This window comes from Pongo pygmaeus, chromosome 13, assembly GCF_028885625.2.
Source record: "Pongo pygmaeus isolate AG05252 chromosome 13, NHGRI_mPonPyg2-v2.0_pri, whole genome shotgun sequence".
NCBI lineage: Eukaryota > Metazoa > Chordata > Mammalia > Primates > Hominidae > Pongo > Pongo pygmaeus.
In genome coordinates this window covers 103,713,745-103,740,594 of record NC_072386.2, presented here as the reverse complement: position 1 = coordinate 103,740,594, position 26,850 = coordinate 103,713,745, and the positions used below count along the sequence as shown (strand labels likewise).

The window sequence follows — 26,850 nt, the reverse complement described above, 5'->3', positions numbered from 1 at the left end:
ACAGTAGAGATGAGTCTCTGATTCCTAAGTCCTTCTCTACCAAGACTTCTAAGTTGGAAACAAGAGATAGAGAAAGACTTAGGAATCAAAGACTCTTATGAGTATGGTATCTACTTTCAAAACAGTCATTTCATTTTATTCACATTCAGTATGGAAACTTTATTTTTCTCAATTCAAAACTGAGATTATAATCCAAAGGAAAGCTGAATTGAAAATTTTAACAAATTAATACCAGTGCCCCAAGTGGTGTTTACCATGCCGTCACAACAACCTCATGTTCTAGGGGCCATTAGAAAATGAAGTGGCTACTGACATGGAATGGAGCTAGGGAAATGTAACTTTTTACTTCATACACTCCTAAGCCATTTGAACTTTTTTACATCAATCACGCCATTTAGAATAAAAAATTCCACTTCCTACCGATCTAAGTACAAACTTGTCACCTTGACCTTCAAGGTATTTGACAAATATGGTCCTGGATTCCTTTTCAATTTTAATCCATTACTTTCTTTTGTGAACTGTTGCCTTATACTCTTAGCAAACTATCCCACAGAACTCTCTTATTCAATTTAACTGACATCACACCATTAAGCTATTCTCCAATGTGATGGGAACAACACTTCTGGTTCCCCCTCTGTGAAGTGTGCTTATCAATGGTGACGGTGTGTTTATTCACAAACCTATTTATGCCAGTTGTGCTTATTACTGAAAGTATGTAAATACTATGTGAAGCAATGAAGTATAAATGAGAAGAGAAAAATGACAGCAGCAATTAACACTGAGTACTTACTACCTGCCAGGCACTGTTCTAAATGCTTTACATGAATTAACTCCTATAATATTCACAAGAAACCTAGAAATGGATACTACTATTATGCCTGTTTTACAAAGGCAAAAACTGAGTAACTTGCCTATGGCCTATACAACTAATAAGTGGCAAAGCAATTTGGCTCCAGAGCTCAAGTACTTAACTACTGTACTACATAGCCTCTCTAGTAGTTATTTCTAAAACACCACATTGAATGCTTTGGAAAGACTAGATAAAAGTGAGCATACAAGGCCGGGAGTGTTGGCTCACGCCTCTAATCCTAGCACTTTGGGAGGCCAAGGCAGGTGGATCACCTGAGGTCGGGAGTTCCAGACCAGCCTGACCAACATGGAGAAACCCCATCTCTACTAAAAATACAAAATTAGCCCGGCACAGTGGCACATGCCTGTAATCCCAGCTACTCGGGAGGCTGAGGCAAGAGAACTGCTTGAACCTGGGAGGTGGAGGTTGTGGTAAGCCGAGATCGTGCCACTGCATTCAAGCCTGGGCAACAAGAGTGAAACTCTGTCTCAAAAAAAAAAAAGTGAGCATACAGATAACACATAAACTTGCTGTCAGGTGTGGGAGACAACAGAAAAGGCTGGAAGGACATTTCATAAACACCTAGAAAGATTCTGCAGTGAGACTGCTTTGCAAGTGACTTTAAGTATTCATTCCATGTTAAAAATACCATAGATAATGTAGGCCAGGGGCTAGCAAGCTCTTTCTATAAAGGGCCAAAAGTAAACATTTTAGATGTTGCAGGCCATGTGGTTTCTGTTGCAACCACAAATATTCAATTCTGCCTTGTAGGGTAAGAGTAGTCATAGACAATACATAAACAAATGAGCAAGGCTGTGTTCTAATAAAGCTTTACTTATAAAAAACAGGCAACAGGGTCCTACACTCCAAGAAAAGGCTGAGGCCTTATGTTAAAAGAATGGCAAAAGAATGTTCATGTGTTCGTTAAAATGTTATAAATATAACTACTATCTGTATGATTCCCTGCTTTAACTTACTTCTTCAGTTAACCAACTAATGGCCCTAAGTCTGCTTTCAGTGACTGAGTGAATAGAATGTTATAGATCCTCCAGAACCTGCATTTAATTCATATTCCTATCATTATACCTGATATAACTTGGTTATAACTTTAAACTACTAATTTTAAAATGCATGCATCAGTACAGATTAGTATGGGTATACTCGTATATAAAGACTGTCATCTCTGTTGCAAAATTGCTGATAATTTGAAAATAATTATTAAAATTGCTGCTTCCCTGAGGGAGTAAGGGGGGTGGAGGGTGGAGAAAAAAAATTGCTGCTTCCTGGCCAATCTTCACTGGGTTGACAATATATTTTATGAGTATTCTAAAAGCTGTATATTTAAGCAAAACAAATAGACAAAAATGCTTACTTTAAACTTGAGATCAAGGTTGTGCCTTACTTACCTTTGTATCCCCAGCAGTTACTCAGTAGAAGTTCAGGTCTAATCCACTCATTTTACAGTGTTTAGGGAGCCTGGCCCAAACTCAGAGTGAGTTATAAGGGCTGGGACAGGAATTCAGATTTCCTGATTCCTAGTCCAGTATTACCAATCTGAAGATACATGAATTTAGGAAGACAGTGGCTCTCTTTTTTTTTTTTTTTTAGGTGCATCCAGTCCTGCAGTTCAAAGCCTGGGAAGACTCACCATCATCTTCCTCTTCCTCATACTGCTAATGAGAATCAGCAGCTGTGTTTCTACAGTGATAATCTGGGTATGCATGTTCGTGATGTTCCAATCACCAAAAAGGCTATTGATTTTAGGATTCCTGAGTACCTACAAAAGCTACTTAAACATTCAGGATAAAATCAGCTCCACCCAAGAATACAAGATAAGAGTTCAAATATTCCCTTGGCCATTTTTTTTTTTTTTTAAAACAAAAAGCTGGAAGGACATTTCATAAACACCTAGAAAGATTCTGCAGTAAGACTGCTTTGCAAGTGACTTTAAGTATTCACTCCATGTTAAAAAAAAATACCATAGATAATGTAGGCCAGGGGCTAGCAAGCTCTTTCTGTCAAACATTTAGATGTTTCAGTGCTGCAATCACAGTGACCAGCGTTGGGGAGAGGGATTAGAAAGTGCCATGGTACTTAATCCAGTTACTCCCCCAACACCTCCAAGAGGTAGCCAAGTTCACACACTAAACAGAGTTACTGCAACAGTTCTAGTGCTAGTCCTTAGATTCTAGTTCCAGTTCCGGTTCTAGTGCTTAGATTCCAGTTGCATCATTCCAACTGTGAGCCTTCGCTGCTTTAACATCTTTGCCAGGAGGTGCAAAGTTCTCTGGGAGGGAGCTACCAATCATTTCATTTCAATTTCATACTGACAGATTGAAACATTCACGTAAGGGACACCTGTAGTAGTACCAACCTGACTGTGAGGGGAAGCCCAAGAACTCCAGTGAGTCCGTGGACGCTACGCTGGGACACTATCTCCTTAGCCACACCTTGGCTAAGCCAGGACTACCCCAGGATTGTTTCGAGAATGATACCAGGTTAACCAAAGAAATACTTATGTAAGATACAGGTAGGGTGGAAACTAGAGGCAGAGGAGTCCGCCACAATTGATGTTGATTTAGGGCTGTCGCAGGAAGACCCAGGGAAACCCACGCCAAGCTTGGGCTGGGGATGTGTCTGCCTCCAAAGTATCCTCCTTTCCATCACCCACCGCCAGAATATCTTAGCTCTTCTGCACCTCATCCGCGTAGAATACAGGTGGACTCTAGAAAGGGGACTTTCCTCGAGGTATATGCTACAGTCTTTCAATAGTCACTCTGTAAGGGCACACAGTGCTTAAGGGCTGATAAGGTTCTTGTTCACCCACTAGCTCACTATGTCCTGAATCAAAGGACGAGGGATCCAGTCTCAGTCTGCCCTTTACTCTTTGTGACCTCGGACTAGTCACCCGGGTGCTTAGTTCCTTCGTCTCCCTATCTGTAAATTCTGAGATTACGAGGAGGCCGGGATTGAAATCGATGGCCTCTGAGCTTTAAAAGCTTCTGGACCAGCCGGCACATGGAAGCACTGGACAAATGACCGGTTGCATACACGGGGAAACTGAGGCACCGAGCACCCCGGCCCAAGGTCACTCTGGCTATGCCACTGCAGGGGCCGGGCCGAAGCCCAAGTCTTTAACCTTCCAGTCCCGAGCTCTTTCTCCTTCCGCGGAGCTGAGGAGAGCGGCGAGGAGGGTCATTGTCCCGCTGGGGAAAGGACGGTACCCATGCACAGGGGTGCGAAAGAGGGGCCGAGAGAAGTCTTACCTTCCCAGGTCAAGTCCAGCCACTAGCGCCTCTCTCTCCGAATCTTAACCCGTCACCCCCTCAAGACTCTTCGAACGGCCCCTCCACTTCTACCCGGCTCGACGTGTCCACCACCTCCACCGAGGCCGAGGATTTCCCGCCCCCTCCCGCCCCCTAGCATTACCAACCAATCCCTGCAAGGGGCTGTGAAGCTCCGCCCCGCTGCGGGCTGGAGAGGCCTGACGTCACGCTGCGCGCGTGCCCGCGCGAGTCTCTCATTTGCCTTTGCCCCACCTTCTCCAGAGCCCAGTCTACTTTCGGTCCAGAGACCGTGCGGGAGTTCGCCCTGCCGGAAAGCAGCACGCCGCCGCGACATTTTACGACGTCGGCGGTGACAGGCCCTGGGACTCTGGGAATACCCAGCTTCCTCCCCGCAACCTGGTGAAAGCCAACGCAATGTTCGGTGCGGGGGACGAGGACGACACCGATTTCCTCTCGCCCAGCGGCGGGTGAGTGACTGAGAAGTATGCGCAGGAGGGCGTGGCTGAGAGATACCGGCGGATTGTTGGAGGGGGGTCGATCTCTTCTCAGGCTTTTTCCCAACTTCCGGGGGGAGACCCTTGCCACATTCCGGTGCCCTACACCTCTCAGAATCTGGGCAGAGCTTGCAACTGTGCTGACTCTGCCGATCTGAGGTTCGGGACCCGGCATCTCTCTTGGCGGGAAGATAACCCTGGGTTTGCCTTTTGCATTCTGGGTCACAATTTCTCCGGTGAAATGGGAATGATTGCTAATGAGACTTCCTGCCTCAGAATTTTTGTAGGAGTCCGCTGGGGCTGATATGAGACTTCTTTTCTCCGTGGAGAAGGCGATGACACTTTAGAACCAGGCCTTGGTGGGTCAGCTCTAGCATTCTTCAAGGCCCAGCTCGGATGTCACGTTTTGGATGCTTTTCCTTCTCCTGCAGCCTCAGGCAGAATGAATTGCGTTCTCTTCCTTATTCCTACAGCTAGGTGTGTTTGCCTCTATTCTTGTACCCCGAACCTATTAGATTATGAGTCCTCACCGGACAGGGACTGCTTATGTTGTTCATTTCTGTCTAGCACCCAGCATGGTACCTAGCACATACTGAGTGCTCAGGAAGTGGCTGTTGAATGAATAATAGCTGCGAAATTGCACTTTGTAAAGGTTAAAGCTTAAAACCAACGTAACAGACTTCTGTCATTCTCCAGTTTCCCCAAGCATTATATTAATATATACCAGCCTGGAATAGAAATCTTTAAAGAGAGGAAGGGTTTTGTCTCTTTTAGTAGTCAGTTTAGCCTTTTCCATTGTGTTGTGCCAGTGGACAGCTTGACTTCCTCCAAACTTGTGAGCTACCAAGCTCTGATCATTGCAGAGCTTTTCTTTGAACATATGCTTAACAAATTTTGTGCGTGCTGAAGAATGTACTGGAAAAATGACAAATACATCACATATGCTCCTTATTCTGCTAAATGCTAAGAGGTTACAAAAATGATTAAACTGCTGTGCCTGCCCTTAAGTTGCTTCCAGATCTGTTGGGCCATGTGGTTTCTGTTGCAATCACAAATACTCAATTCTGCCTTGTAGGGTGGGAGTAGTCATAGACAATACATAAACAAATGAGTTAATAGATGAATGACCATAAAATGACACTGGCCTTCTTTTGTCGTTAAATAGGAACTTTTGATTTACACTGAATAGCTCTATATTACCTATCCTTAAGTCTTTTCACTCTCACCACTCTGTTCCCTTCGTACCCCGTCTTTAGATGGCCTGCATTCACTTAGTTCCACTTTGAGTTCTTTCCGTTTCTCAGTTATTTTACAGTTAAGCTGTGCTTTGGTTCCTTTTTCCCTATTCCACTTTAAATTCACATTCTTCACTATGTGAAAGTATTTGGGAGAAGTCTGTAATGTTAGGGTTCCCAATTTTCATGCAACAATCAGTCCAAGCTGACTGAAAATTATGGGATAGGTAATGACAGTCATGTGCTCTTTTCCAGATTCCTGGCCAGAGATAAATTCTTGGTGGCTCAACTATTCTTTTTTCCTGAGCGGGCTTCTCAAGGATCTGAGACCCTTGAAATCTAGGCATGTGACTGTGCTCCTAGACATAGACAACAGCTAATTTGATGATAAAAGACATACTAAGGAAAGTTATACTTTATTTTTGTTCCCCACGGTTATTAGGAAAACCAAATCAAATTTAACACTGAGAATACAGAAAGTTTCACCAAAATTCTCTGATTTAGCTATTCCTTTTTTGGTTTTCTCTAAGGAAGTAGAACATATGACAGTGAATACTGCAGCTACTTTTCACTTCCTCTTTTATAGCCATATATTACTATAAGTATACTTGCTTAAGTTCCAAGTCTCTTGATTTAAACACATGACTTGCTTGATTTCATTAAGGATAGTCAAGCCTAATAGAAGTGGGAGTATCTGATAATCTGCCTTCTGAGTTTCTAGGCCTCCTAGAGTTTACTATTAATCTAGAAGTAGTAATCAGGAGGCTTGCTTTTGTTTGTTAGTTTGTTTTAGCCCATTCCTCACCGTTGTGGGAAGTAATAGTAATGAAGTAATAGTACTTGGCTTCAGCTAATCCAGATAGGAATAAGGCACAGTTTCTGTCCCTAAGAGACTTTTATTTTAGTCTCTTAGAATAAGATCAATCCAGGAATAATAATCACAAAGCATTTTTAAGGGGCCAATTATGTATATATTTGTTTTAGATTATAAAGGTGTGTGTAGGCAGATCTGATTAGCATAGTAATAATAAATCACCAGTCTAAAGATGGTAAAAAGGTAAATTAACTGATCATCAGAAAGCATTTTAAGTTCTGTAAAAGATAGGAAAAAGCCTAGATTCTAATATTGATTCTGTCCCCAGTTAGGAATGTGACTTTGGACAGATTATCTTCCATCCTTGTCCCTCCATACCCCAACCTATTCAATAATGACGTTTAACCTAGATAAACTTTGAGACCTTTCCCAGTTCTATGGTTTTAATGTTAATGATAATACTAGTTTATGGTTGCAGGTCAACTTGCGTGTCAATCAAGCATGCTTCCACCCTTGCAGGGGTATCTGAGTTGAACCACATTTTGAGATAATAGGATGTGTTCACAAGTATATAAATACATACTCTGTGCTTAATTAATGCCATACGCTGTTCTAAGAAATACATAGACATTATTGTATTTATTCCTCCCTTCTACTCTATGAAATAATTTTACCTACTATGCCCATTTTACAAACGAGAAATGTATATATATATAAAATTGTATTTACTCCTCTCTGTGAGGTACTATTAACTATTATATCCATTTTACAAATGGGAAAGGCTCAGAGAGGTAAGTTGCCCAAGATCATGCAGCTAGAAAGTAATAGAGCCTGGATCTGAAATCAGGTAGGCAGATTCCACCAGACCTGCCTATGTGCTATTGTTGTTATTATTGAAATAGATGTTTGATGTCAGTTTGTTTAAAAAAGTATTAATACTTTACCAACAAAAAGAATCTCTGTTTATTAAAATACATTGATACAGTATAAATGCATGTGTTTTTGTTTTTGATGAGAAAGAAAAGTAATATAAAACTGAGGTGAGGTGAGGTCCTTGGCGACTAAATGCATTGTCTAACATTTTTTTTTAATGTAGTTAATTCTGTCATGACTTTCCTATGAATTAAAATATAGACTCAAGTCCAGAGTTAGCAAGCTCATTCTTGCCAACATAGGGAGATTGTGTACATTTGAGAGTTCCTTAGTAGTGGAAAAATCTAATAATTTGTTTATTTTTGTTTATTTATTTATTTTTTTGAGACAGGGTTTTGCTCTGTTGCCCAGGCTGGAATGCACTGGTGCAGTCATGGCTCACTGCAGCTTCGAACTCCTGGGCTCAAGCAATCCACTTGCCTCGGTCTCCCAAGTAGCTGGGACTACAGGCGCATGCCACCATGCCTGGGTAATTTTTAATTTTTTTAAAGATGGGTTCTTGCTATATTGCTCAGGCTAGTCTTGAACTCCTGGCCTCAAGCAGTCCTCCTGTCTCAGCCTCTGAGAGTGAGCCACAATGCCCTGCTAAAAATTTACAAGTAACTTATCTCCCAAGTTGATGTAGAGTCCATTACAGATATTAATAGAAAATGGGGCCATGTGTGGTGGTTCACGCTTGTAATCCCAGCACTTTTGGAGGCCAAGGCAGGCGGATCATGAGGTCAGGCGTTCGAGACCAGCCTGGCCAACACAATGAAACTCCGTCTCTACAAAAATACAAAAATTAACTGTGTGTGGTGGCAGGTGCCTATAATCCCAGCTACTTGGGAGGCTGAGGCAGGAGAATCGCTTGAATCTGGGAGGCAGAGGTTGCAGTGAGCCAAGGTCGTGCCACTGCACTCCAGCCTGGGTGACAAAGCTAGACTCCGTCTCATTAAAAAAAAAAAAAGTCTGGGCATGGTGGCTCACACCTGTAATCCCAGCACTTTGGGAGGCTGAGGCAGGTGGATCACCTGAGGTCAGGAGTTCAAGACCAGCCTGGCCAATGTGGTGAAACCCCATCTCTACTAAAAATACAAAAATTAGCCAGGCATGGTGGTGGGTGCCTGTAATCTCGGGTGCTCAGGAGGCTGAGGCAGGAGAATCGCTTGAACCCTGGAGGTGGAGGTTGCACAGCCGAGATCCTGCCATTTCACTCCAGCCTGGATGCCAAGAGCAAAATTCTGTCTCAAAAAAAAAAAAAGAAAATGGAATTAATCTGAAAACTAATTAGGTTGACCTGGCTTTTGGATTGACTTTGTAGTCTTCAGTTGGCTGGTCTTTAGAACATCTATGGAAACACAGTTCACTTATGACACTCTTGTCTTTCCTTTTTAAAAGGCTATACCTGCAAAATTAAAACAGCAAGCCCAATACCCATGGCTTACTGAAGCTAACAAGGACATTCATTTCTTAGCAGTAATCTGTGCATAAGCTGTGTTATCTTAACTAGGTGCTAAGCTTTGTACATTTTTTACTGTGTTAAAGATAGTGAAACCCAACTCTTCCAGAATCTTATTCCTTTAGGCAATTTGCCTGAATTTTCCTGCCTGAAAGGACAAATCTTGCTCTCTTCTAAGTTCCATAAGTATTTGTTGATGTCTTTTTAGGCCAGAGCTGCTCTCACTCAAGCATTGCGTTTACAATCTCATTTAAACCTCTTAGTCCTTTACAGTAGGCATTTCTGGCCTATTTACAGGAAACTTAAACTTACACTAGACTACTTTGAGAAAAGAAGGTAATAGTTTCAAGTCATATCAAATTTATTTTGTAAAATGCTAGTGCATATTTCTCTATACATAAAACTTGTTTTAAAAAAACCTGAAAAGCCAAAATAACTTGTTGGGAAGTTTCAATGTTTACTTCACCTAAACTAAGGATGCCTTTGGAGAAGAGGCGCTCAGAGCCAGACTAGACTTTGAATTCATTTATTGAGCCTGTTACATACCAGACCCTGGGCATACCTCTTTTTTTTTTTTTTTTTTTTTTTTTCTGTTTGCTTTATTGTGCCTTGCAGATTTTTTTTTTTTTTTTTAAACAAAATAAAGGTTGTGGCCAACCCTGTGTTGAGCGAGTCTATTGGCATCATTTTGCCAACAGCAAAATTGCTCCCTTCGTGTCTCCGTGTCACATTTTGGTAATTCTCTTAATATTCAAAAATATTCTCTTGGTCAGTTGCAGTGGCTCACACCTATAATCCCAGCATTTTAGGAGGCTGAGGCGGGTAGATCACTTGAGGCCAGGAGTTTGCGACCAGCCTGGCCAACATAGCAAAACCCTGTTTCTACTAAAAAATACAGAAATTAGCAGGGCATGGTGGTGCACGCCTGTAATCCTAGCAATTTGGGAGGCTGAGGCATGAGAATCACTTGAACCCAGGAGGCGGAGGTTGTAGTGAGCTGAGATTGTGCCAGTGTACTCCAGCCTGGGCAACAGAGTGAGACTGCATCTCAAAAAAAAAAAAAAAAAATATATATATATATACACACACACACACACACACACACACACACACACACACACACACACGTATCCTCTGAATATTTCAAACTTTTTCAATGGTATTATATCTGTTATTGTGTGATCTTTGGTGTTATTGTAATTGTTGTTGCCACAAACCACGCCCATATAAAATAGTGAACTTAATTGATAAATGTTGTGTATGTTCTGACTGCTCCACTGACTGGCAGTTCTCTATTTTTTTTTTTTTTAATCTCTTCTTGAGCCTAGCTATACTCCATGACTCAGCAATATTGGCATTAGGCCAATTAATAACCCTACAATGACCTCAAGTGTTTAAGTGAAAGGAAGAGTTGCACATCTCTTGCTTAAAAAAAGGTAGAAATGATTAAGCTTTGTGAGGAAGGCGTGTAAAACAAAGACAAAAGCTAGGCCAAAAGCTAGGCCTCTTGTGCCAGTTAGCCATATTGTGAATGCAAAGGAAACATTCTTAAAGGAAATTAAAAGTGCTACTCCAGTGAACACACAAATGATGAGAAAGCAAAACAGCCTTATTGCTGACATAGAGAAAGTTTAAGGGAATCTGATAGAACATCAAACCAGTCACAAATTTCCTTAAACCAAAGCCTAATTCAGAGCAAGTCCCTAACTCTTTTCAATTCTGTGAAGGCTGAGAGAGGTGAGGATGCTGCAGAAGAAAAGTTGGAAGTGAGCAGAGGTTGGTTCATGAGGTTGAGGGAAAGAAGCCATCTTCATAGCATGGAAGTGCTAGATGAAGCAGCAAGTGATTGCAAGCTGCAGCAAGTTATCTAGAAGTTGTAGCAAAAAGAACTGGTGATGGTGGCTACACCAAACAACAGATTTTCAATGTAGACAAAACAGCTTTCTATTGGAAGAAGATCTAGGACTTTCATGGCTAGAGAGGAGAAGTCAATGCTTGGCTTCAAAACTTCAAAGGACAGGCTTACTCTTATTAGGGGATGATGCAGCTGGTGACTTTAAGTTGAAGTCGTTGCTCATGTACCATTCCAAAAATCCTAGGGCCCTTAGGCGTTATGCTAAATTTACTCTGCCTGTGCTCTGTAAATGGAACAAAGCCTGGATGACAGCACATCTGTTTATAGCATAGTTTACTGAATATTTTAAATGCACTGTTGAGACCCACTGTTCAGAAAAAAAAGCCTTCTTTCAAATTATTACTGCCCATTGACAGTGTACTTGGTCACTCACAAACTCTGATGGAGATGTATAAGGTTAATGTTGTTTTCATGCCTGCTAACACAACATCCATTCTGCACCTCAGATCAGGTCTTACCATTTAAGAAATATGTTCATGGCTAAGCACAGTGGCTCACACATGTAATCCCAGAATTTTGGGAGGCCAAGGTGGGTGGATCACTTGAGCCCAGGAGTTCAGGAGCAGCCTGGGCAACATGGTGAAACCCTGTCTCTACAAAAAATACACAAATTAGCCAGGTTTCTTGGTGCATGCCTGTAGTCCCAGCTACTTGGTAGACTGAGGTGGGAGAATCCCTAGAGTGTGGTGGTGCATGCCTGTAGTCTCAGCTATTTGGGAGGCTGAGGCGGGAGGATTGGTTGAGCCCTGGATGCAAAAGCTGCAGTGAGCCATGAACGCCCCACTGCACTCTAGCCTGGTGACAGATTGAGACCCTGTCTCTAAAAAAAAATTGTTTTAAAGAGTTAACACAGCAAGCCTGAGACTATTATTCCTAAAAAGCCCTGCTTACAAGGTTGGCTCTTGGCTGATCTCTTAGTCTGTTTTCTGTTGCTTATAACAGAATACCTAAAGTGTGATAAAGAAAAGGAATTTATTTTTTACAGTTATGGAGGCTGAGAAGTTCAAGGTCAGAAGGGCTGTATGTGGTGAAGGTCTTCTTGTTGGTAGGAACTCTCTGCAGGGTCCCGAGATGGCACGTGGCATCACATGGCAAGCATACTAGCTCAGATCTTTCTTCCTCTTCTTATAACGCCACCAGTCTCATTCCTATGACATTTATGATAATCTAGTAATCCTTTTTTTTTTTGGTTTGGGGGAGACAGGGTCTTGCTCTGTCACCTAGGCTGTAATGCAGTGGCATGATCATAGCTCACTGTAGTCTCAAACTCCTGGGCTCAGTTGAGCCTCCTGCCTCAGCCTCTCAAGCAGCTAGGACTCCAGGCGTTTACCACCAAGACTGGATAATTTTTTTTTTTTTTTTTGGAGACGGAGTTTCGCTCTCGTTGCCTAGGCTGGAGTGCAGTGGCGCGATCTCAGCCCACTGCAACCTCTGCCTCCTGGGTTCAGGCGATTCTCCTGCCTCAGCCTCCTGAGTAGCTGGGATTACAGGTGTGTGCCACCATGCCCAGCTAATTTTTGTACTTTTAGTAAAGATAGGGTTTCACCATGTTGGTCAGGCTGGTCTCGAACTCCTGACCTCAAGTGATCCTCCCGTCTCAGCCTCCCAAAGTGCTGGGATTACAGGTATGAGCCACTGTGCCCAGCCAACCTGTGCACTTTTTACTTTTGCTGATTTTGCTGTATATTCTTTTGTAATAGATCTTAGCCATGAGTACCACTATATGCTGAGACCATTGAGTCCTTCTCTAGAATCCTTGAACCTGGCAGTGGTCTTGGAGCACAAAAGGAAGAACAGGTTTTGCTGGGGCAGTGGGCATTGGAGGATATGAGTTCTGGTTTGGACATGTTACATTTGTATTGCCTGTGGGGTATCTATGTTTTCTGGCACTCAAGAGCAAGTTCTGGGCTGGGAATACAGATTTGAGCATCATCAGCATTTGGATAGCATTTGATACCAAGGTAAATAAGTAGAGAGAGACAGTATGAAACCCTACCAAGGGAGAGAAAGTATGAAGCCCTGGAGACAGGGACATTTAAAGATTGGGCAAATGAAGAAGAAGAGCCCAAGGGGTTAAAGAGAAGCCAGAGAAATGGGGCAAAACAAGCCAGGGATTGCATTAGTATTTATTGATATCTTATTTGGACCTGTTCCTTCCACAATCCCTGCAGAAGTCAAGAGAAGAATTTGAAGAAGAACAAATTAATTGACAGTATAAAAAGGTGGTATGAGGTGAAATAAGAAGGACTGGTAAACTGGGGTTAGTAACAAAGAAGTTGTTGGTGATCGGACGGGCCTGGTGGCTCACACCTGTAATCCCAGCACTTTGGGAGGCCGAGGTGGGTGGATCACTTGAGGTCAGGAGTTCGAGACCAGCCTGGCCAACATGGTGAAACCCCATCTCTACTAAAAATACAAAAATTAGCCAGGTGTGGTGGCATGCGCCTGTAGTCCCAGCTACTTGGGAGGCTGAGACAGGAGAATCGCTTGAACCTGGGAAGCGGAGGTTGCAGTGAGCCAGGATCACACCACTGCACTCCAGCCTGGGCAACAGAGTGAAACTCCGTCTAAAAAAAAACAAAAACAAAACAAACAAACAAAAATTGTTAGTGATTTTAGCAAGATGAGTTTCAGTGGAATGGTGGGGGATAAGATTTTTTGCAAGGAATGATGAAAGAATGGTTCTGTTAGATGAAAGGATGGCAGGGACCATGCTTGATGGGTAAGTTTGTATCATAGCTTCATTTCAATTGAATAAACTAGTAAAAAGCAGGAGGGGGAGTAATCATTAAGGGTGACTAGAAACTGATTTGCTAAAAGCAAGAATTTACAGTTTGAAGATACCATAGAGAGCATCTGAACTAATCACTTCAATTTGTAGGTGGAAAAACTGAGGTCCAGAAAAAAGAAATGCCTTGACCAAGGTCCTGGGGATAAACAGGGTCAACTGATGATGTTCAAATCACATACACAATCTTGATTTCAAAGACACTTTGCTATGTCCAATATTTTTATTTCTTTTTTTTTTTTAATTTTTAATCAGCTTTCCTAGCTTGAAGTGTTTCTAGTATTGAATGGTGGGATGTAGTCAAGGAGGTATTTGTTCAAGGTTGGAGATGAGCAGCTTTTATAATAATTCCAGGTTTGGGGTATATCAGTGAAATTTCATTTTTCATTTTCTACTAACAGTGCCAGATTGGCCTCACTTTTTGGACTGGATCAGGCAGCTGCTGGCCATGGAAATGAATTTTTCCAGTACACAGCCCCAAAACAGCCTAAGAAAGGCCAGGGAACGGCAGCAACAGGTAAGTTAAGAGTGTATTAGCTGGGCGAGGTGGCTCATGCCTGTAATCCCAGCACTTTGGGAGGCCGAGGCCGGTGGATCACGTGAGGTCAGGAGTTTGAGACCATCCTGGTCAACATGGCAAAACCCCATCTCTACGAAAAATACAAAAATTAGCCAGGTGTGGTGGCATGTGCCTGTAATCCCAGCTACTAGCGGGGCTGAGGCCGGAGGATCTCTTGAACCCAGGAGGCAGAGGTTGCAGTGAGCCACTGTACTCCAGCCTGGGCAACAGAGCGAGACTCCGTCTCAAAAAAAAAAAAAACAAACAAAACCGAAACAAAATAAAAACAAGAGTGTATTAGGGTTCTCTAGAGGGACAGAGCTAATAGGATATACGTATGTATGAAGGGGAGTTTATTGAGGAGAATTGACTCACACGATCACAAGGTAAAGCCCCATAATAGGCTGTCTGCAAGTTGAAGAACAAGGAAGCCAGTAGTGGGTCAGTCCAAGTCTCAAAACCTCAAAAGTAGGGAAGCAGACAGTGCAGCCTTCAGTCTGTGGCTGCAGGCCTGAGAGCCTCTGGCCAACCACTAGTGTAAGTCCAAGAGTCCAAAAGCCAAAGAACTTGGAGTCTGATGTTCGACAGCAGAAAGCATCCAGCACAGGAGAAAGATGAAAGTCGAAGACTCAGCAAGTCAGCCCCTTCCACCTTCTTCTGCCTGCCTTATACTAGCCACGCTGGCAGTTGATTAGATGGTGCCCAACAAGATTGAGGGTGGGTCTGCCTCTCCCAGTCCACTGACTCAGATGTTAATCTCCTTTGGCAACACCCTCACAGACACACCCAGGAACAATACTTTGTGTACTTCAATCCAATCAAGTTGAGACTCAATATTAGCCATCACTTTGGGAGGCCAAGGCGAGCAGATCACAAGGTCAAGAGATCGAGACCATTCTGGCCAACATGGTGAAACCCTGTCTCTACTAAAAGTACAAAAATTAGCTGGGCGTGGTGGTGCTCACCTGTAGTTCCAGCTACTCGGGAGGCTGAGGCAGGAGAATTGCTTGAACCCAGGAGGCGGAGGTTGCAGTGAGCCAAGATCACGCCACTGCACTCTAGCCTGGCGACAGAGCGAGACTCCGTCTCAAAAAAAAAAAATTAGCCATCACAACTGGCACTAGGATTGTGCCTTATCAGGTTAGATGGAAGGGTTAGCAGCCTTCCAAAAGTGACATGCCAGGTTGTGTATCCTTGACTAGTCTGGCTAAGCTCACCCCCAGTGGTGAGTGCTTCGCTAAGATCTGGGATCCTGATTTCTAGCAGCTAGATGGTGTGTGCTTTGTTGGGAACTGATGGAGAGGTTCGAAAGCAAGGCCTTCTGCCCCATATGGACACAGCTCTCCCAAACTTTGCCCAAGGCACTCTTAAGTAGGCACTGTCCAGTGTTTTGGCAAGAAGGAAGACCTACTTTTCACTTGTTTTATCTGGACAGATTAGCTGTAGGCTCCATCCTGAGGCTCCACCCCTCTAGGGCCCCACTCTAAGTCACCTCATTGTCAAAAGATACAGTTATAACACATGTAGTTTTAAGATCTTAATTGGCTTTTATTTGAGATTCTAGAATTGGGCAATACTTCATTCTATAAAATGGAATGTTGTGATGAGCTGAGCAGAGGAGGTTGGCTTTATAGGCAGAAAAGGGCTGAAGAAAGCAGAAACAGAACAAAAAACAGTTGGTCTTTTCAAAGTTACTTTTGTTGTATAGGTTAAAGCAAAGGGGACCTCCTTCCTTATCATGCTGGCTAAAATTGGATTATACAAAAGATATTCCTACCACTCTTATCACTCAGGAAATTAAAAGGGATTTAGGAGCACTGTGTCAGGAACTGAGGACAAAGACCAAACATGTTTCATATTATACCACAGCCTATAGGCCCTTTACAGAAAATGTTTGCTGACCCCTGCCTTAAATATTACCTATTACTTTAGGCAGTTTTGCTGTAGGTGCTTCTCTTATTCTCCAAGTCATAACCTGGCCAGATTTCTAGTAGGCTATGCTTTTATATTTCCTGTGGCACATCTCTTCATCAGCAGTGTGCTTCAGCGTTAAAGTGGTTGAGTTAATGGGAGAAAAAGAAACAACCTTAGTTCCCACCCAATGAAAACACTTGGTTTTTTATTTTTATTGTTTATTGTACTTAATTTTAGAAACAGAGTCTTGCTTTGCTGCCTAGGCTGGAATGTAGTGGTATTCACAGGTGCCATCACAGTGCACTACGGCCTTGAACTCCTGGCCACTGCACCTGGCTAACTTGATTATTTAAATCAGAAGACAGCAACTATGAGTTTGTTAATGCTTTTAGCGGGGAGCTGTAGAAGCAAGATTGCCTATACAGTTTTCTTTAGGCATTTACAAATAAATAAAGTAGCAATACAGAAGACCCTCTCTGTTCAAGGGAATTTTTTTTTTTTTTTTTTTTTTTGAGATGGAGTCTCGCACTGTCACCCAGGCTGGAGTGCGGTGGCGTGATCTCAGCTCATTGCAATCTCTGCCTCCTGTGTTTCAAGCGATTCTCATGCCTCAGCCTCCCAAGTACCTGGGACTCCAGGTGCACGCCACCATACCTGGCTAATTTTTGTATTTTTAGTAGAGATGGGGTTTCGCCATGTTGGCCAGACTGGTCTCAAACTCCTGACCACAAGTGATCTGCCCACCTCTGCTTCCCAAAGTGCTGGGATTACCTGTGTGAGCCATCTCGTCCAGCCTGAGGAACAGTTTGACAGGATGTAACCAAACCTTAAATTTTTTATGCTCCTTTATCCCATAATTCCATTTTAAGGAATTTATTATAAGGAGATAACTGGAAGTACACACAAAAATGTTTCATATTAATTTATGTGTTTCTGTATTTTCTAAGTTTTCTACAATGCACTTGTACTCTATAATCAGAAAAAAAAGTGTTAATACAGAAAAAATTAAACAAGAGTTCTTTCGAAATATAAGTTCTTGCATGTCATGTCCGCATCAGTATTATCTCACTACACTTCCATCACATTCAGATAGTGAGCATAAATGTGATTTACTCTTAACATGGTATTTGAAAATGTTAGTGTTACTCTGTAGTCTCTCTCTCTTTTTTTTTTTTGTTTTTTTTTGAGATGGGGTCTCATTCCGTCACCCAGGCTGGAGTGCAGTGGCGTGATCTCGGCTCACTGCAACCTCTGCCTCCCAGGCTCAAGCGATTCTTCCTCTTCAGCCTCATGAGTAGCTGGGACTACAGGTGCACGCCACCACCCCCAGCTAATTTTTGTATTTTTAGTAGAGATAAGGTTTCACCATATTGGCCAGGTTGGTCTCGAACTCCTCGTGATCCACCTGCCTTGGCCTGCCAAAGTGCTGGGATTACAGGCAGAAGCCACTGCGCCCAGCCTACTCTGTTGTACTTTGTGAAATTAATTAATGGGTGTGATTTAAATATCTTACTGAATTTCCCACCTTAGAAGTCAGGGAAGGGGAAATAACTTTATTTTCATATATTATAGCTGTCAAAATACTGGAAGGAGAAAATAAATAAATGGACTATGACCTCACTTTTTAGACAGTACTCCTTGTCTAGCCAAAGACTTATTTGGGGTGTGTGGTTTGGGAGTTGGAGTCATGGGTTTCAGACCTAGGCACTATAATGGTATAATTGTGTGAGGCACTTGGGTGATTAGAACCTCAGTTTCTTCACCCCCAGACTAGATCATAGGGCTGCTTTGTGGATCAAATAAGGATAATCATAAAAACATTACAACACTAACTGTAAAGTATAAAGATCAATTTTGAAGCTAGTTCAATGGTTAAAAATTAGTTTAAAGCCAGGTACGGTAGCTCATGCCTGTAATTCCAGCACTTTGGGAGGCTGAGGCAGGTGGATCACGAGGTCAGGAGTTCAAGACCAGCCTGATCAACATGGTGAAACCTCATCTCTACTAAAAATACAAAAATTAGCTGGGCGTGGTGGCACGAACCTGGAATCCCAGCTACTCATGAGGCTGAGGCAGGATAATTGCTTGAACCCGGGAGGTGGAGGTTGCAGTGAACTGAGATCGCGCCACTGCACTCCAGCCTGGGTAACAGAGTGAAACTCCGTCTTAAAAAAAAATTAGTTTAAAGCAAGAAGTGAATGACAACTTTGTTTTCTTGTTCATCTTCAGGAAATCAGGCAATACCAAAAACAGCACCGGCCACCATGAGCACTCCCACAATACTGGTCGCAACAGCAGTCCATGCATATCGATAGTAAGTCGTTGAGAAGGAACACCCTCTGAAGTTTGGTGGAAGGGCGTGCAGTTAAGCTTCTACTTTTTCTCGAAAAACCTGTTTGTTGCAAAACGGTTATTTAGCCCTTTCACGGACAAAATATCAGTAGAACTTTTAACATCTGAATTGGAGATTTCTGTGGTAAAACTTGAAAAGCCATTATCTTGTCTACTGTCTTTAGGGAGTGCTTATACCCTCAACAGCTGTCAAATGCTCAAAGAAAGCCTCTCCACTGAGATAGCATGAATGATAGATATTTATATTTAAAGAGTAAGGAAGTAGTATATGAGCTTTAAATTATAAACTGCTGGGCCGGGTGCAGTGGCGCACGCCTGTAATCCCAGCACTTTGGGAGGCCGAGGCAGAAGAATCGCTCGAACCTGGGAGGCAGAGGTTGCAGTGAGCCGAGATTGTGCCACTGCACTCCAGCCTGGCGACAGAGAGAGACTCCATCTCAAAAAAAAAAAAAAAAAAAAAATTTAAACTGCTCACCCATGTCCCTGTCTAGAGGCTGAATGACTGTTGTTCCCACTTCTGTATGACAGAAAAGAAAGCTGGTCCTGCAGAATTTAGGGAAGTATTAATACTTGTTGTTTCTCTTCCTTCTATAGCACAAATGGTCAATATGTAAAGCAGGGCAAATTTGGTGCTGCAGTTCTGGGGAACCACACAGCCAGAGAGGTGAGAGTGCTCCCACATCTCATGTATATTCAGATGTCCCAAATAATACCAGTGAGCTGGCTTTTATCTGGCTTGCCCAATGTCTTGTTTATCAGAAGATAAAGTTGATTGTTTGTATTGAATGTTAATTTATAATATCAAGCATATAGTAAATGATCACATTTTGCTTACTATTGTGCATTAAAACAAATCCAACCATTCAAAATTGTTGAATTTGACCTTTGTGATATGATTCTAGCTTAAGAATTTGGGCATTTTTTTGTTTGTTTGTTGTTTAATTGTGGGGTGCATATGTACACACACCTACACAAACACATACATATGTATGCACATACATATGTATATATAAGATAAATTTTGCCATTTAACCATTTTAAAGTGCATAATCCAGTGCCATTAATTGCATTCACAGTATTCACAGTATTCAATACCGTGAATACTGCATTCACAGTATTGATTGAGCAACCATCACTACTATCCATTTCCCAAACAGAAAGTGTAACCATTAAGCAATAACTCTACTTCTTCCTTTTTTCCAGTTGCCCATAAGGTCAAATCTACTTCTTGTTTTTATGAATTTGCCCTTTCTAGGTACCTAATATAGGCGGAATCATAACAGTATTTGTCTTTGGTGACTGATGTATTTCATTTCGCATAATGTCCTGAAGGTTCACCCATGTTTTAGCATGCATCAGTACTTCATCCCTTTTCATGAATGAAAAATATTTCATTGTAGGTATATACCACATTTTGTTTATTCATTCATCAGTTGATGGACACTGGGTTGTTTATACCTTTTGTCTATTGGGAATAGACAAAAAAATATGTATTGTGAAGACTGACATAAAAGTATATGGTCAAGTTCCTATTTTGGCTGTATACTAAGAGTGAAAATTGCTGACTCGTATGGTAATTTTATGTACCACTTTTTGAGAAACTGCCAAACTGTTTTCCACAGCAGCCACACCATTTTACGTTACCACAAGCAATGTATGAGGGTTTCAGTTTCTTCACATCCTAGACAGCATTTTGTTATTATTATTATTTTTAAATTCTTGCCATTCTAGTAGGTGTGGAATGGTACTTTAATGTGGTTTTAATGTGCATTTTACCCAATGTCTAATGTTGAGTATCTTTTCATTTGCTTATTGACCATTCATGTATTTTCTGTGGAGAGATGTCTATTCAAGCCCTTTGTCCATTTTAAAAATTGGATTGTTTGTCTTTTTGTTGTGGAGTTGTAGTAGTCTTTTAATATATTCTGAGTATTAAACCCTTATTTACAGATATTTTATAGATTATCTTTTCACTTTCTTGATAATGTCCTTTAATGTACAAAAGTTTTTAATTTTGGTGAAGTCCATGTTATCAATTTTTTTCTTTTGTTACTTGTACTTTTGATGTTTTATCTGAGAATCCATTACCAAAACCAAGGTCATGAAGATTTACCTCTATGTTTTCTTCTAAGAGTTTTATGATTTTATCCCCCATGTTGTTTTATATACGAGTTGGGCCTATGGTAAAAAATTACTTGACATGTGAAGAGGTGGGAAAATGTAACTGATAATCAAGGGAATAAATAAACTAGGAGCAGACTCACAAATAATCTAGACATTGCAGTTAACATACAAAGCACTTAAAACAACTAGGAATAATGTCTTAAAGAAAATAGAGGAAAAGTACAAAAGGGATGAAAAGATGGAGAATTTAAAAAATTAGAATCTATAAGAATAATCACATGACATTCTAGATTTGAAAAATACAATTTCTGAAATTAAGAACATATTGGATGGGTTTAACAGAGTAAGAATACAGCAGGAGACAGAATTAGTGACTTCGAAGGCAGTTCCATAGAAAATATTCAGACTGAAGCACAGAGAGAAGAAATAATGGAAAGAGACCAGGGCAAAGACTGATGTGGGACATGGTCTAACGTCCATGTAATTGGAATCCAAAGACAGTAGAATTACATCTTTAAAAGTGCTGAAAGGAAAACAAAACCCTGCCTATTACAGAATTCTATAGCAACAAAAATATCCTTCAAATATGAAGGCAAAATAAATTTTCAGCCAAACAAAAGTGAGAGAATTCATTGTAGTAGATTTGCACTACAAGGAACATTAAAGGACATTCTTTAAGTTGAGGGAAATGAATGTCTATGTCTTTCAAAAGACATGGAGAGGCTGGACGCAGTGGCTCACGCCTGTAATCCCAGCACCTTGGAAGGCCAAGGCTGAGGTCGGGAGTTCGAGACCAGTCTGACCAACATGGAGAAACCCCGTCTCTACTAAAAATACAAAAAAATTAGCCAGGCATGATGGCTCATGCCTGTAATCCCAGCTACTTGGGAGACTGGGGCAGGAGAATTGCTTAAACCTGGGAGGCGGAGGTTGCAGTAAGCCGAGATCATGCCATTGCACTCCAGCCTGGGCAACAAGAGTGAAACTCCGTCTCAAAAAAAATGACATGGAGAATGTTCATAGAAGTATCATTCATAGTAGCCTCTAGCTGGAAACAACTCAAATGTTTATGAACAGGAGAATGAATGAAGAGTTTATGGTATATTCACATAATAGAATAGTACGTGACAATAAAAGAGAACAAAATACTGGAACATGAAGTATCAAGGCTTACTCTTATAGATACGGTGAGTGAAAGAAGCAAGACAAAATAGTATACTCTGTATAATCCTATTTATACAAATTTAAGAATAGCAAAATTGTCTGGGTGTGGTAGCTCACACCTGTAATCTCAGCACTTTGGGAGGCCAAGGTGGGAGGATCACCTGAGGTCAGGAGTTCAAGACCAACCTGGCCAACATGGTGAAACCTGGTCTCTACTAAAAATACAAAATTGGTAGGGTGTGGTGGTGTGCACCTGTAGTCTCAGCTACTTGGGAGGCTGAGGCAGGAGAATTGCTTGAACCTGGGAGGCGGAGGTTGCAGTGAGCCAAGATTGTGCCACTGCACTCCAGCCTGGGCGACAGAGAGACTCTGTCTCAAAAAGAAAAAAAAAAAAAAGCAAAATTAATCAGCAATAGAAGTCAGAATATTGGTTACCTCAGGGTAGGGATTATTGACTAGGGAGGGCATGAGGGAGCTTCCTGTGGTGTGGGAAATGCTCTGCTATTTTTTTAATCTGGTTGATGGTCACGTGGGCACATACACATATAATGTACATGTATTTTATGTTTTTCATCAATTTAAAAACAATTTGTATTTTCTTTTACACAACCAGCCACTCTCTCTTAGTCACCCCTTGTATAAATGAAAACACCAACAAAATGAAGACATTGCCAATTACAGTTAAACAGTAAGGCCAAAATAAGAAGAGATTAATGTGGACAGTGAGAAGATAAAATTTAAAGTTGAAGCCTTAAAGGATGAATAGATTTTGAGTTTAATAGCTGCATGAAGCACAACCCTTGATACTTATTGCTGATTTTATACTGCCTTTTAACTTCTGTTCTCTCTTTTTTTTTTCTATCTGTCGTTGCTGTCTACAGTATAGGATTCTTCTTTATATCAGTCAGCAACAGCCAGTTACGGTTGCTAGGATTCATGTGAACTTTGAGCTAATGGTAAGACTTCATCATATTGGAATCATTAGCTCCTTCGGGATAGGTTTACAGGAGAGACTGGTCTGATTGTACCTAGTAGAAATTAGATCCACTGGTTCAGCCCTGGATGTCCTTGTGAGTATCTAACAGAACCTTTCAGAAAGGTCTCTTGGCTCCTTCTGGGAATGTGGACTAAAGGGTGAATCGTAGAGGGTGAGAGGGAAGAAGAAAGATCTCTGATACTTCTCTTTGGGTCCACCTGAGTCACGACCCTACTCTATGAGCTTAGGCAGTCATGTTTATCTGGTATAATACTGCTTGTGGATGAATTATCTTAATATTTCTCCTTTCTCCAGGTTCGGCCCAATAACTACAGCACCTTTTATGATGACCAGAGACAGAACTGGTCCATCATGTTTGAGTCGGAAAAGGCTGCTGTGGAGTTCAATAAGCAGGTGATAACATCTTACTCTCCCTGTGAAAAGCCAGAATACTTGTTTGGATTTCCCTTAATTTTAGGGAAACATACAGAAAACCCATAATCTGCTGTGTTTTGTTAGTGACTAGCATAAAAAAACCCACTAAATTTGCCACTTCAACCTATTGTATGATTTCAGGAAAATAATAGGAATACTTACTGAAACTGCTTGACAATTTAGTCTTTTTCTTTTTTAACAGAGAAAGACTAAATGTAATCTTACTATATTAAATAATTTTCTACTACATAAATTATCTTAAGGAATAAATAAAACTATCTTTAAAAAATAGTGTTTTCAAAGAATGTTTTAGGCTGGATGTGGTGGTTCACGCCATGCCTATAATCCCAGCATTTTGGGAAGCTGAGGCAGGTGGATCACTTGAGCCCAGGAGTTCAAGACCAGCCTGGGCAACATAGTGAAACCCCATCTGTACAAGAAAGAAAGAAAGAGAGAGAAAGAGATAGAGCAAGAGAGAGAGTTAAGTTACTACATACTCATTGTGGAAAATTTAGAAAAGCATTAAAAAAAATCACTCATAGTCTTACTACTCAAAGTAACCACTATTAACATATTTCCTTTTTTCTATGCATAATATACATAAGTAGATACAGTCCTTTAATAGTTCTTTATCTTGCTTATTTTATTTAAAAATGTATAATTCATCTTTTCCTACCTCATGAAAAACTATTTGGAAACATTTTTGAAGGCTACATAATATGCATGTTGTCAATTCAAGCTACCGTAACAAATTACCGTAGTCTGGTTAAGCAACAGAAATTTATTTCTCACGGTTCTCGAGGCTGAAAGTCTGAGATCAGGGTGCCAGCACAGTCGGGTTTTAGTGAGACCCTCTTCTGGGTTGCAGACTATCTTCTTGTATCCTCACATAGTAGAAAGAGGGTGAGAGAGTTCTCTGGTATCTCTCTAATAAGGTCCCTAATCCCATTCATGAGGGCTCCACCCTCCTGGCTTACTTACCTCCCAAAGGCCCCACCTCCTAATACTGTCACACTGGGAATTAGGATTTCAGTGTAAGTATTCGGAGGGGACACAAACATTCAGCCCATAACATTTGTTTCTTAATTGATGTAATCATTAACCTTATGTTGTGCATTTAGATTGTTTTCTGTCTCTGCAATAAATGATACCGTGGTGAGCATTTTTTATAGAAGTCTGTCCTTTTTCCCCCCCTACATATTTCCATAAGCTTTATTTCAGTAAGTGAGTGATTGGGTCAAAAGGTCCAGATATTTTTAGGTTCTTAATACACTTTGGCACACTGCTTTTCAGAAAGATTGTACTATTTCACATTTATATCAATTTTCTCATCATACCTTTGCCAGCATTTAGAATGATCCTTTTTTTCTTTTGATCTTCTTCACTTGGTAAAAAAAAAAAAATGATGCCTCATTGTTTTTATTTGATTACAATAATGAAACTTTTTTTTTTTTTTTTTTTTTTTTGAGACAGAGTCTTGCTCTGTTGCCAGGCTGGAGTGCAGTGGTGCCATCTCGGCTCACTGCAACCTCCATCTCCCGGGTTCAAGCGATTCTTCTGCCCCATCCTCCCAAGTAGCTGGGACTACAGGCGCACACCACCACTCCCAGCTAATTTTTGTATTTTTAGTAGAGACAGGGTTTCACCTTGTTGGCCAGGATGGTCTCAATCTCTTGACCTTGTGATACACCCACCTCAGCCTCCCAAAGTGCTGAGATTACAGGTGTGAACCACCATACCCAGCCTCTGAAACTTTTTAAAAGAAAATGAGCAGCAAGTTCCTAATGGATACTATGTTAAAACACTGATAAAATTGGGTCTCGAATCCACATTTTTCTAAACTCATAAAGATCTTTCATACTATATTGCTTTTGAGGGCTTAATAATATTAAAACACAAGCCCAAGAATAATTATTCATAAATAGAATAGAATAATTATTCACAAAGATGCCCCTGACTCCTTTGTCTAAGGTTTGTCCTAAGATAATATGGCCAAATCTGTAGATGGTATTGATGTGGATTCTGGAAATGCAACATGATTTTGTAAATGCCCTTCTTTCTCCTGCAGTCTTTAGAAGTGCCTTCTGACATTTTTTCAAAGCTCCCCTTTCTTTCCTAGGTTCCCAAACACTGAAACAGTAAATCAGTATGATCATCAATAGCTAATGTTTATTAAGTACTTACTATTATTTGCCAGGTACCTTTTCAAGTACTCTACTTAAGTTAGCTCATTTAATTTTCATAACCATCCTATGAGATTTGTGAAGCATCCTCTCCATCTTGGGTACATAGAGATTATTTGGCCAGGGTCACAAAGTTAATAAGTGGCAGTGCCTGGATCTGTACCCAGACATTCTGACTACAAAGCCATACTCCTAGGCACTTTGGTCCCTGGCAAGATAACTGGCTTTCGTTTGGTTTACTTCTAAACATGTAATCTGTTTTGTTAGTGGATGAAGCTATTTGAGAAAGAGCAGTAGCAATAAAGGAATGAGTACTTATTGAGCTTAAACTACATTTATGCTGCTTTGATTTTGTCTTGCAGGTGTGCATTGCTAAGTGCAACAGTACCTCTTCCCTGGATGCAGTGCTCTCCCAGGACCTCATTGTGGCAGACGGCCCTGCTGTAGAAGTTGGAGATTCTTTGGAAGTGGCCTATACTGGCTGGCTCTTTCAGAATCACGTGCTGGGCCAGGTAAGAAAATGCACCCTGCAAGTTCTTTTGTAAACTTATATAGCATGAGGGCTATTCCCAGGGAAGATACTATTACTGTGAACGGCTGCTGTTGTCAAATAGAAATATTTTAGGAGCCCCACTTTAGACACTGCAATTGCTTTGGGGGCATATTATGAAATGTGAATGTGCAAAAGATCCTCAGTGCCACTCTGTCACTTCTACTTAGGGAAAGTGGGAACCAATTTCCTCAGTACTATTATTTTTGCCAGTTGTTCATGTGTATGTCTTGTCCTCCTATACCAGTTTTACACTTGAATATATTCTTATGGGATTAAGTCTTAAAACTTCTTTTTAGACCCTCCTTATAGTTTTTCTTATAGTAGATACTGTAAATACATTGAACTTACTGTGTTTTAATATTATTGAGCCATTAAAAGCAATATATCATATGAGAGAAAGACCTTTAGACTATGAGTTTAGAAAAATCTGAATTCGAGATCCAATTATATACTAATTTGACTTTGATCAAGTCATTTATACTCTTATTTTTTTTCATTTGTGAATGGAGGCTAATGATCTTGCTCTGCTTACTCGGCAGGGTTAGTGTCAGCATCAAAATGAGATAATTTATTTGAAAGTGTATTGTGGATGAAAAATGCTTGAATACACAGTTGTAGTAATGTGTTTTTTTTTCTAAACCTGGGAAATCACTGTTTCAGAGATATTCATTATAATACCCTTTAGCTATGATGTGGTCTAATATTTCAGGTCCTTTAGAAACTATCTTCCCAGTATATTTGACATTCCCTATTCCAGAAGTACTGTGCTGGTATGTAGTTAGTTGAATATCATAATGGTTATTATTATTTTTGAAATTGGCTGGCCTAATTTC

At 41.0% G+C, this 26,850-nt stretch overlaps 2 protein-coding genes across 7 annotated transcripts in view; one reads left to right on the top strand and one right to left on the bottom strand.

Moving 5' to 3' along the window:
- The window catches only part of SLC31A1 (solute carrier family 31 member 1), a 42,031-nt gene extending 37,767 nt beyond the window's left edge, over positions 1-4,264 (bottom strand). The window contains exon 1 of the mRNA XM_054500900.2: positions 4,117-4,264. The gene's annotated coding sequence lies outside the window, so the exon portion shown is untranslated. The remainder of the gene's footprint in view (positions 1-4,116) is intronic.
- FKBP15 (FKBP prolyl isomerase family member 15) overlaps positions 1-26,850 on the top strand; it is a 61,594-nt gene that overhangs the window by 1,849 nt on the left and 32,895 nt on the right. Inside the window, exons 2-9 of one of the 6 annotated variants that reach the window (XM_063649804.1) lie at positions 2,459-2,565; positions 4,399-4,604; positions 14,159-14,274; positions 18,460-18,544; positions 19,177-19,246; positions 22,752-22,826; positions 23,162-23,260; positions 25,827-25,976. In XM_063649804.1, the coding sequence (XP_063505874.1) occupies positions 2,459-2,565; positions 4,399-4,604; positions 14,159-14,274; positions 18,460-18,544; positions 19,177-19,246; positions 22,752-22,826; positions 23,162-23,260; positions 25,827-25,976 (908 nt within the window). Of the gene's footprint in view, positions 1-2,458; positions 2,566-4,398; positions 4,605-4,912; positions 5,109-14,158; positions 14,275-18,459; positions 18,545-19,176; positions 19,247-22,751; positions 22,827-23,161; positions 23,261-25,826; positions 25,977-26,850 lie in introns of those variants that run through there. The other 5 variants (XM_063649805.1, XM_054500896.2, XM_063649808.1 and 2 more) reach the window with 5 other exon arrangements.